This window comes from Hyla sarda, chromosome 4, assembly GCF_029499605.1.
Source record: "Hyla sarda isolate aHylSar1 chromosome 4, aHylSar1.hap1, whole genome shotgun sequence".
Taxonomy (NCBI): domain Eukaryota; kingdom Metazoa; phylum Chordata; class Amphibia; order Anura; family Hylidae; genus Hyla; species Hyla sarda.
Window position 1 is genome coordinate 95,590,225 of NC_079192.1, and position 12,061 is coordinate 95,602,285.

A 12,061-nucleotide genomic window follows, 5' to 3' on the forward strand; every position below is an offset into this window, starting at 1 on the left:
ATTAAACAGGCGCCAAGACCTTGTGCAGAGCAATCAGTTTATTTTACCCACAATGCAACGCGTTTCGCGGTGAAGACTGCTTCATCAGGCTTCATCTAGTCACTACAAGTCCCAGCAAGCTGCGAGGTCCCCTCCGTGTTACTGGCCACCTCTCTGGGATCCTGGCCTAGCTGTAAAGACTGTACCATCTGTCTACCTCAGTAAAGCTACCGTTAACCCTAACCTGGCCTTGGACTCTTATTTGCCCTGCCTAACTAGGACTAGCGGTGATACCATCAGGTGGTTCTCGGTAAAACCATGCCCTGACGTCATGAACATTTAGGGTTTAACACCATCTGCCTCTGGGCTACAACATCTGCCCCATTGACTTCATCTTCACACCCCGTGGCGCACCACAATAGGATGAAAAAAATGTTCACAATACTACTTCTTTAACTGCCTTGATCACTAAGATTCATAAAATGGATGGGTTCCTTGACTCATCTTTTGTAGGGAACTACAAAACAAAGGTCTTTGCACTACAGGTATGGAGGGGGGTGCCTATGTGCATGAGAAGTGCCTAGAGAGCATCGGATGTCCCAGAGGTTGTACCCCCCACTGATTAGATTGGTATGGCATACATAAGCCAGAAAGAATAACATTCTAAGATGGATATATCAATCAATTTCAGTGTCACAATATTATTACAATTCTGTAAATATACAGTATGAAACATACAAAGAACACTGCAAAATCTTTATGATGATTGGTCTCCTACAAAAAAAAAACATCTCTCGTAACCTCTGAGGTACAAATGCATAATATGCAGCAAGTTTGATTTATTTAAGAACAAAATTTACTTATACAGATTTTTTTTTCCTTTAGAACAAACTGGGTTTTCTGTTTTGTACACAAGTTGGCGGATTTCTCCTTAAAGTGCTGTTATTACATCATCCAAAATACAAAAGATGGTGAAATCAAACAAATATAGAAAATAATTCAAATAACTTAAAAAAATACTGCTTTAATAAGAATCACAGTACATAGATATCCATTGCACGTGGCCACTCTACCACCGATAACCTCTAGTGTAACACTTCTGGTGCCGGGAGGACACCCCACACTGGTTCTGCTGAGGTGAAGTGGAAACATCCAGAATAAGAAATAAATTGTAAAACAATTAATACATTGGACCTTTTTTTTTTTTTTTTTTGCAAGAATTGTTCATATATATATATATTTATATTTATATATATTTATATTATATATAGGTGTTGGATATTCACAAAAGCCGTATAATACACCGTCGATCTATGGATCATTCCTGGCTCAGATTCCTCAGTGCACAGACATCCTGTTGCTCATTTTACAATATATACAAGTTCACCTATTGTCCCGGGGGAGAAATCTCCCATATGGTGGCTCATACTTGTGCTTTCTTTCCAATGGAAACAGGGAATGGATTGATTTCTCAGAGGCTATCCCCTGTGCTTCTCTCATGGAGCTGGAGGGTACATTAGTTTCCTTGGTGCCCAGATATAGCTAAGTGGTGTGGGATTAGAAGTCTGAAGGAACAGTTCTCTGTGCAAGGTCTTGGTGTCGGCATCTTGAATACAAAAAATACAGCAAATGTTAGAATGTACAATTACCTGAACAGACACCACGTACAGTAACAAGGTGGCACTTTTGCCACAGGAGAACCTGAGAGCAATATGTATCTCTAGGGTTCTTTAGCCAGACTGCATATTAAATTATTCAGCAGCTCTTGGTTTCAGTTTAATAGAAAGTATACAACATTGTAGATAATGGTTTCTGGACCAAATGTAGGTTTAAAGCAGCGCACGAGCAAAAGTGTGCAGTGCGGACACTGAGTGTCTTATAGGGATCCATAGAGATAATAACTTCCAGTCCACACAGCAGTTGTTGGAACCAGACAGAACATGAGTGGTGACAACAGGACCAGTATGGCATTATATTAGGGAAAAGCCGGTAAGAGAAGGATCATCATGGCTATTATAATGTTACAACAATCCCTAGATATCTTTATGCAATACTGTCAGCAGAATACGGCATGTCTCTAAGGCTTGTTCCTCCAGGGCATGGATATGTCAGAAAAATGTCAAAACGGGAAGGAGTTATCTGTGTACAGACATATATTGGTGCAATTGATTCCAATGTATTAAATGTGGTCAGCTAGAGACTACATCCAAGTTATTTTCTGAGCATATACATATTTTGTCTCAAAAGTGCAGCAACGCTCCGAGACATAACACACATATGCTTGGTAATTGACCTGAACATATCCTCTAGCTGTGACAATGGGGCCCGTGCCTGTCTATTCATGGACTCGTTGGCATCCCCCTTTTGACATTTTGCCAATGTATATGTGCCATGGAGTGTCCAATCGTAATGTGAATCTAACTTAAGTCTGAACTGTCCCTGAAACAGCTCCAATCTGATAATGGTTTCGGAACTTTCTTCCTCAACGAACAAACAACATCTGTTCATAGAGGGAGCAATTCTATAAATAATACTGCATATTAGGGTATTCTATTGTAACCATACTCCTTGTAATACATATACCCAGTGACATATTTAGAGGGCTCCCTGTCTGGTACTTCATATTATCATTTCCCATGATCAAAGGACAAAAGACATTGCACCCCAACCATCTTCCCATCTTCTTCCTATTCCCTGTATCATGACCCTTTGGCTATTAACCCCCCCCCCCCCCCCCCCCCCCCCAAAATTGTTTCCTTATGTTGCTATGATAGAAAATAGGCGGGTGTCCTGCAATTTTTCCCCAAACCTGGGACTATTGTGGGCTGAACCCCCTTTTTAATGGGACTCATACAGATGCACTGGTTATATCCATGTCATGTACACCCTTGTACATGCCCAATATTGCTCCCTCTCTAGTAGCACAGCACATATGCTCAGTATCTATACAGCCACTCTTGTTCAATCTGTATACACAGATTTTATTCCGTTGAAATTGCTCGGTGACACACTTTTCTCTTGTCTCCTTTGCTAATACCTTTTAATTTCTGCTGGATGGCATAGCGTGCTTTCCTCTCTTGATCCAGTTCATTACACAAGGTGTCTGGGGAAAGAAAGGAGACTTTAGCTTCTCATGCTCAATGACAGGCTCTTCTCCAAATGCTCAACCCATTCCTTGCCAGTAAGGACACTCTCCTTAATTCTACATCTACCAGTCTGATCGGAGCCCCTACACCAGTGTCTTTAAGGGGTGCACTAAACCTCTTCACTGCTAATCAAATACAATCGTCATTTCTGAACAATTCCAACATTCAATTCATATTTCTACATATGTTTTCAAATATGAATATTATATTAATATCTTTATAATTATTTATTATCTATAATACATTTAGACCAGGATGTAGATGTGTAATAATATATTATAACATAAAAGAATGCAAAAAAATGCACAAATGTGCACGTTCACAGCCATGGAGGAAGACACCGGCGCAGACAAGACTGGGTTAAAAGCAGAGCAGTTTGTTAGAAGTGAGTTACAGTAAGGACACTGCCTGTGATTTTGCGCTGGGAGGCAGATGGATACGAGTAGAATTAAACACAATCGTAGGCATTAACACGCAGGTAATTTTACGCCTCGATTTTTAATTTAGAAACCCATGCAAATTAGTGTGCAGAGGAGTTCAATCACTGTTTGGTAATGGTGCCTGCAAGGCCCGAGCGAGGCTTGTTTGCTATGTTCAGGCTAATCAGAGGATATTAAATAAAAAAAAATAATTGTTAAATTACCTTGCGTTTAAACCTCGGCGACAGAGCCGATTGTAAAGAGCGTCAGATGACGGCAGAACGGCGGGAGAGCTTACCTCTGACAATCTGCAGCTGCTGGACCATCTCTTCTCTGTATGCCAACTCTCTCTTCATCTGGTCCTGGAAATTGTCTAAAAAAAATACAGGGAAATTAAACAAACACATATTTCCCAGCAAAAACAAGCGCAGGATATCAGCAGAATGACTACATTATTCCCATGCCAGTGTGGAGCTGTAAGCCACCTGACACTCCTAAGCTGTTCCAGTCCATCAAGCCACTGCTTTCTAGGAGGCATAAAACCATAAGGTCACATTGTAAAGGCGATAATCGCACCTTTTACTTCACCTTGTCTACGAGATTGCCAGGGGATGTCTCAATTACATTCTTGAAAGTCTGCTTCTCAAGTCAGATTTAGCATTTTAGTGGCCTGACTGTGATTTCCGTAAAGATACCAGGTAAAGAAGCCACCATTGTCATATTCACTACCTATTATGGCAACTACCGTATATACTCGAGTATAAGCCGAGTTTTTCAGCAGGATTTTTCGTGCTGAAAACGCCCCCCTCGGCTTATACTCGAGTGAACTCTCCGCCTGTCAATCCCTTCTCAGTGGTCTTCAACCTGCGGACCTCCAGATGTTGCAAAACTTCAACTCCCAGCATGCCCGGACATGCCCATCGGCTGTCCGGGCATGCTGGGAGTTGTAGTTTTGAAACCTCTGGAGGTCCGCAGGTTGAAGACCACTGCGGCCTTCGTCATCATCCAGACACCCCCTTTAGTTTTCTACTCACCTCCCCTTGGTGGGAAGGAAGGGTGAGCTGGTCCGGGCCACCTATGCTGCAGGGATCGTCCGGTGGGGAGGGTTAGTCGTTCCAGGCTGTCCATTTTCACCGGGGGAGCCCTCTTCTCCGCACTCCGGGCCCGGACCTGGACTAGTGACGTTGCCTTGATGACGATGCACAGGGGGGGGGGGGGGGTATGATGACGGGGGTCTGGATGATGATCAAGGCCGCAGTGGTCTTCAACCTGCAGACCTCCAGAGGTTTCAAAACTACAACTCCCAGCATGCCTGGACAGCCGATGGAGCTGATGGGTTTTGGTCCGGGCCATCTATGCTGCAGGGACCGTCCGGTGGGGAGGGTTAGTCGTTCCGGGCTGTCCATTTTCACTAGGGGGGGGGCCTCTTCTCCGCGCTCTGGGCCTGGCCCTGGACTAGTGACGTTGCCTTGATGACAACGCACAGGGGGGAATGATGACGGGGGTCTGGATGATGACGAAGGCCGCAGTGGTCTTCAACATGCGGACCTCCAGAGGTTTCAAAGCTACAACTCCCAGCATGCCGGGACAGCCGATGGCTGTCCGGGCATGCTGGGAGTTGTAGTTTTGCACATCTGGAGGTCTGCAGGTTGAAGACCACTGATGAAGGAATTGACAGGCGGTGATGATGAAGGGGGGGGTGATGACGGGGGTCTGGATGATGACAGGGGTCTGGATGATGACGGGGGTCTGGATGATGACATGAGGGGATGATGTATTTCCCACCCTAAGCTTAAAGTCGAGTCAATAACTTTTCCTGGGTCTTTGGGGTGAAATTAGGGGCCTCGGCTTATATTCTGGCCGGCTTATACTCGAGTATATACGGTAAGTAACTGGCCTTTAAACCAGTATCCTCCAATCTGTGGCTCACCAGCTGGTGTAAAACTACAACCCCAAGTATGCACTGAAAGACATGATAGGAGCTGAAGTTTTGCAACAGCTGGGGAGCAGTTTTGCAATAGGCTAGGTACAGCAGAATAGGCTCAGTTTTTATTGTGTATTTAAAATCTAAAAAACTGAAGAAACTTTGTGATGGTCTTCACTAAAAATGTTATTTTAATTAAATTGTGTGTTTTTTTTAGTTTGAATGCAGATCTATGTGTCTCCATGGTGACAGACTACAGTCAATTGTAGTCTGATCCTACAGTAATACTACCTCCCCACTGGTTTTGCTAATATACATTTTGAAGGTTACCAAAAAGCAGGAGACAAAAGAGAGAAAAGAATATAACTGAAAGATCAGACTACAGTGGTGTAGATATAATTATAATTGTTATTTTTATAATTCTTTATTTTCCACTATATATACAAGCAAATAACAATCTCCCTCTGCTTCAGATTCAGTAGTATGGAAGTGCCATCCGTTTTATTATGTGAGGCTTACAAATCCTAGTTTATGGCTGTACGCTATACCACATATACTTTTTGTCAGCATTTGTTCATTTCTAACCAATTGTAATGATAACTGGCCATATGAGCACTAAAACTCATTTATTGGTGTTCTTGATCACACTGTCATAAAAACCTGGATTACTGGTAGAGCAATCTGTGTACGTAAATTTAGCACATTTACGATAAGCATTACTGCCCAGCGCAAGAGCAATTGCTAAGTATGGCTATGACTACATGCCCCCCCCCCCCCCCCCCACACACACACACAAAAAAAAACTGATATTGGCACTAGCCTAAGTGTTAATGGGGAGATTACATATTTTATTATGTAATATATTCCTTATAATAAACAGGAGAAATGTATATTTGCCCAGTGACTTTAATAAGATCCGTACAGCATACATACAGATTACAGGTCTTGAGGGACAGATTAGCTGCTTGAAGTTTACATTACAGCCCAGGCCAGAGGTGATGGGGCCCATGTATACAACATAAAACACTTCTGGGATATAGGCCGCATTTATCATTGTAGGTGTAAGTGAAGCATTTTTCACACTTTTTTTTGTTTGCTGGTAATGTGTAGGAGCGCCCAATGTATTAAATGGTCACAGAGCATTTGATACATTTGATAAATTTCTCTCTTCACATACACCATAAAGCTAAGATAAGTCTGGGCTGGTGTAGTTTTAGGAACTTTTCAGTGGCTTTGCGCCTTTTTTGCGCCATTTCCCAAAAAGGCGCAGTTCATGAAACCCTTCCAGATCATGTGCATTGCCAAAAACAGTGGATTGCCACTCAAATTCAGCAAAAAATGTGTAAACCAAAAGGCGCAAATAAACCCTGCTTGCGCCATTTTTGCGCCTTTTCTAGACACAAGAAACTGTCTAAAGACAATGATAAATGTCGGCCATATTGTCATATACATAAAGTTTCAATAGATAATTGTCGTGTACTGGTTTTGGCCCCACTGCAGGTACTGTTGAGGGTTTTACCCCATTGTCACTGCAGTTTAAAAAAAAGTTTAAAAAAAATCTACAACCTCAGACACCAACTAAAAAGCACCTAAAATGTGATCACTGCAGAATGAGAATGGTAAGGCCTCGTTCCCACATTAGGGTGCGTTCACACTGCGGAATCTCCGCTTGCTGAACAGCGAGCGAAGATTCCGCAGTGTGAACGCACCCTAATGGAATTTCCAAGCAGAATTTTTCCGCCTAATTCCACTTGGAAATTCCGCCGTGTGAACGAGGCCTTACCATTGTCATTCTGCAGTGATCACATTTTAGGTGCATAGTTGGTGTCTGAAGTTGTAGATATCGTCTGGCGGCCGCCGCCGAAAATACTTTGGCGCTAGGGCCGCAGGGCACTGAGCCGTCACCATTGACGGCTATGCAGTGCTTGCGGAATCCACGCAAAGAATGAACATGTTCTTTCTTTGCGTGGAACAGTTTCAGCGGCGCCATTGTCTTGCGGAGACCCATTCCGCGGGAATTCCGTAGTGTGAACGTACCCTTACATTGTTTTCAAAGGGATTCTGCTGCACTGTGCACACAGCTACATTTTTGCGGTGGAAACATCTGCCACAGAAATTCCAATTCCAGCCTCCGCAGAAAGAATTGAACAGTCATTTTTTTCTGCGGAGTCTGCTCTGAAATGCATTGTTGTCTAGCGATATGGCACATTCATGAGCAGTCCTAGCACCTTCATGTTCCACAGTGTTGGGCCGGAAATTTTTCGGGCGAACATCCCGCCAAATGAACATGGTCTAATTCATAAATTCCTTTTCACTGATAAATACTATATAGATTTATTAAAACCTGTGTAGAGGAAGAGTGGTGCAGTTGCCCATAGCAACCAATCAGATCGCTTCTTTCATTTTCCACAGGCCTCTTTAAAAATGAAAGAAGCGAGCTGATTGGTTGCTATGGGCAACTGCATCACTCTTCCTCTACACAGGTTTTGATAAATCTCCCCCATTGAAGGGATAATAACAGCAGTACAAAACTTCCTTGTAAGCAGGAACCACATCTTGCAACATACATTCCCTACAGACTGGCGGGTAAAGACTGTGGCATTCAGTTTTGCAGCATTTGTCTAATAAATGACCAAAACCGCTCTAAAAATGGTGCATTTTACCTTGACTTGCATAATTGTTGTAAAATTGTAAAATGTTTACAGCAAATTGTGAAAATCACGGTAGAAACACGGCGGTACTGCAACAGTAACGCTAATAAACGCCACGTGTGAACATAGCCTAAGGGTGCATGCACACCACGTTTTTGCAATACAGTTCCCGTATCAGGTTTTTGATGAAAAACGGATTCCTCAAAAACTGACTAAACTGTCTCAATAAGTGTGTACAAATTTTAACCCATACACAGTTTGAAAAATGATGTCCGGTTGCATACGTTTTTTAAGAAAAAAAAACATACGTTTTTAACTTTTCACTCCATTTTGAATAAAGTTTCACTTGTTTGATTGAAATTCCAAGAAAAAAAACTGTGCAAAGTCAAAAACCGTAAGGTGAAAACCTGATGGAACCGTACACACATACAGTTCTGTACAGTTCCCATTGACTCCCATGTTATAAAAAAAAAAGGTATACGGTTTAATACAGTTTTTCACCCGGACCAAAAAACGTGTTAGACTACAGTTTTGGGTATGGGTAAAAAATGACAAATCCGTACAGGATGCAAAACGGACTAAACCGGATGATGCATTTGACATTCGGTTTACAATGTTACATCAATGCATACAGTTTTCTATACAGTTCCATACGGTTTTTAACTTGAAACCATATACGAGAACTGTATAACAAAAACGTGGTGTGCATGCAGCCTAAGAGATGAGGAAATGATGACAGGACGGGGGTTCCATCCTATAATAGCATACCTTTCAGGCTTTGAAATTCCCTTTCCAGCTTTTTCCTCAAATCCATCTGTTCCACTAATAGTTTCTGCAGCTCATCTGTAGGAAAAATGAGGAATTATAGAAGAAAGACCTAAACACATGCATGCACAACATTAAAATCCCGATATCAACCTATGACTGTCAGCGGGGTCTCCTAGCAACAGACACCCCATACCATTCCCCCTCGCCAAAAAACGAACATGATACATCTGTCGCAAAAAACAAACAGTTGTATTGTTGGTCACAGGTCGCAGGTAGCACTTGACTTTTCCAGTACTGACTTCCATGTGAGTTGCGTGCAACCTGCTCGTGACTAGGGATCGACGATATAGATTTTCTAGAGCCGATACCGATAACCTGTGAACTTTCAGGCCGATAGCCGATATCTTATACCGATACTCTGTGCATTTTAATATACCCCCCCCCCCCCCAAATATCCTTGGTAAAATGAGGGTGCGTGTGGTGCAGGTAATTATAAAACTGGGGATGGGGGAGGCAATGGGGCAGCGGCGCCGGCGGTCTCTGGCCAGAGGATAGGCAGGGGGAGGCAATGGGGCAGCATCGGTGGTTGGACTCAGGACCCCAGGACAGGCAGGGGGAGAGAAGCAGTTGTCGGTGGCGGTCTCTGGCAGCTGCAATACATTGATTTAAAGTGCCCGCATTATCGGCAGGTTAGTTGCCGATACCGATAACTTAGAAAATCGTGAATATCGGCCGATAATATCGGCCAATCCGATAATCAGTCAATCCCTACTTGTGACTTTACTATTTATTCGCAATTTACTATTATATTTTACAGCTAAATTGCGCACCAGCAAGTGGCACAAATATATGTGATTTGTTGTAATGTAACCCCTGCCTCTGTGTAGCCCTAGCCAACCTGTCCTGGGGAAAAGTCTGTAAACTTGCATTAGTATATTCTGCATGCACCTAAAGCAGTGTTTCCAAACAGGGTGCCTCCAGCTGTTGCAAAACTACAACTCCCAGCATGCCCGGACAGCCGAAGGCTGTCCGGGCATGCTGGGAGTTGTAGTTTTGCAACAGCTGGAGGCACCCTGGTTGGGAAACACTGATTTAGAGCAATGTGATCAATTGTGGATTTGTTTGTGTCCCTATATACGTATATTTTTCTCATATTATTGCCACCTCTGTGTATCAAAGTCTCATATAAGTATGTAAATTAGCTAAGCTAAGGAGAGCTAATTTGCATAGTTTTATTTCCCATGGAGCCCTGTCTGGAAAATAAGTCTCTATACACTACTGATCTCTTCAATAAGAGTCAGTACCGTTCCTAAAAAAAATAAAAATAAAAAAATAAAAATAAAGACTCTCTTCTGGTTTACATGAACGCAGTCTACGTTTGGTGTTTCTGTCATGCGAATCACATCAAGACATCATGGGTTAAAAAAAAAAAAAAAGATGGTGATCACCAGAAAACTGCACTAACCTTTCGCCATGTTCTCAATGTCTTTTTCTACAAACTGGGTCCCGGTGACATCGATTGGACTGTCTTCCCCTGTTTGTAATAAGCAAGAACTGTAAGGCTAATGCTTCCCATAAAAATCACCTTTATGATCCACATAATAATACATGGAAGGAAAGAACAAATGTAATTGTATCCCGCAGCACATAATAAAACACAATATTCCCTCCTCGGTTCTTCCAATGCATATTAAGTGGAAGCTATAGCGTCTTAAAATAACTGTGGGAACTGATTAATAGTGATGTGAATGGGGATTCGTCCCAGTCCCCAGATATGGGATAGACGAAAACCAGCTATATTTAATAATACATGGTAACATTTGTATATACACATAGTAACATCATGATGCTACACTGAGAACGTTTAAATAGAGGGCTCAGAAATGGACAGGACCTAATAGACTAAAAGGGGTACTCCGGTGGAAAAATTTTTTTTTTTTTTTTTATCAACTGGTGCCAGAAAGTTAAACAGATTTGTAAATTACTTCTATTAAAAAATCGTAATCCTTCCAGTACTTATTAGCTGCTGAATACGACATAGGAAATTCTTTTCTTTTTGGAACACAGAGCTCTCTGCTGACATCATGACCACAGTGCTCTCTGCTGACATCTCTGTCCATTTTAGGAACTGTCCAGAGTAGGAGAAAATCCCCATAGCAAACATATGCTGCTCTGGACAGTTTCTAAAATGGACAGAGATGTCAGCAGAGAGCACTGTGTTCCAAAAAGAAAAGAATTTCCCATGTAGTATTCAGCAGCTAATAAGTACTGGAAGGATTAAGGTTTTTTAATAGAAGTAAATTACAAATCTGTTTAACTTTCTGGCACCAGTTGATTAAAAAAAAAAGTTTTTCCACCGGAGTACTCCGTTGGAAAACTATATATATATATATATATATATATATATATATATATATATATATATATATATTTTTTTTTTTATTTTTTTTTTTTTTTAAATCAAATGTTGCCAAAAAGTGAAACAGATTTGTAAATGACTTCTATTTCAAAATCGTAATCCTTCCAGTACTTATCAGCTGCTGTATGCTCCAGAGGAAGTTGTGTAGTTCTTTTCTATCTGACCACAGTGCTCTCTGCTGACACCTCTGTCCATTTCAGGAACTGTCCAGAGCAGAAGCAAATCCCCATAGCAAACCTCTCCTGCTCCGGACAGTTCCTGACATGGACAGAGGTGCCAGCAGAGAGCACTGTGGTTAGAATGAAAAGAACTACACAACTTTTGGCGCATACAGCAGCTAATAAGTACTGGAAGGATTAAGATTTTGAAATAGAAGTAATTTACAAATCTGTTTAACTTTCTGGCACCAGTTGATAAAAAAAAAATGTTTTCCACTGGAGTACCCCTTTAAAAGAGTACTATTCCCTATCCAAAATATAGGGCATAAGTGTCTGATCGCTGGGGGTCCGACCGCTGGGACCCCCGTGATTTCCTGCCCGACACATTACGCTCCTTATACAAAGAGTAGTCTCGTCTCTATGTAAGGAGACTGTCCACCCCAGCACAAATCAGTGGTCAACATTCCCATAGAGATGAATGGAGGGGGCATGGAGGCCTCTGCTTCGTGCGGGGGTCGACACTACTCCGTTCATGAAAATAGCAGGGCGCAGGAGGGTCCGAGCCGTCAGACCCCCTCTCCCCCACGATCCGACACT

The 12,061-nt window shown here is 42.2% G+C and overlaps 1 protein-coding gene across 2 annotated transcripts in view; it reads right to left on the bottom strand.

The window, feature by feature from the left end:
• Positions 1 to 793: 793 nt before the first annotated feature.
• SKOR1 (SKI family transcriptional corepressor 1) overlaps positions 794 to 12,061 on the bottom strand; it is a 45,302-nt gene continuing 34,034 nt past the window's right edge. For both annotated transcript variants that reach the window (XM_056569237.1, XM_056569239.1), the window contains exons 5-9: positions 10,353 to 10,421; positions 8,888 to 8,962; positions 3,843 to 3,917; positions 3,017 to 3,082; positions 794 to 1,585 (exon numbers count right to left, since the gene is read on the bottom strand). In XM_056569237.1, coding sequence (XP_056425212.1) covers positions 1,476 to 1,585; positions 3,017 to 3,082; positions 3,843 to 3,917; positions 8,888 to 8,962; positions 10,353 to 10,421 — 395 coding nt within the window. In that variant the 3' untranslated portion in view covers positions 794 to 1,475. The remainder of the gene's footprint in view (positions 1,586 to 3,016; positions 3,083 to 3,842; positions 3,918 to 8,887; positions 8,963 to 10,352; positions 10,422 to 12,061) is intronic.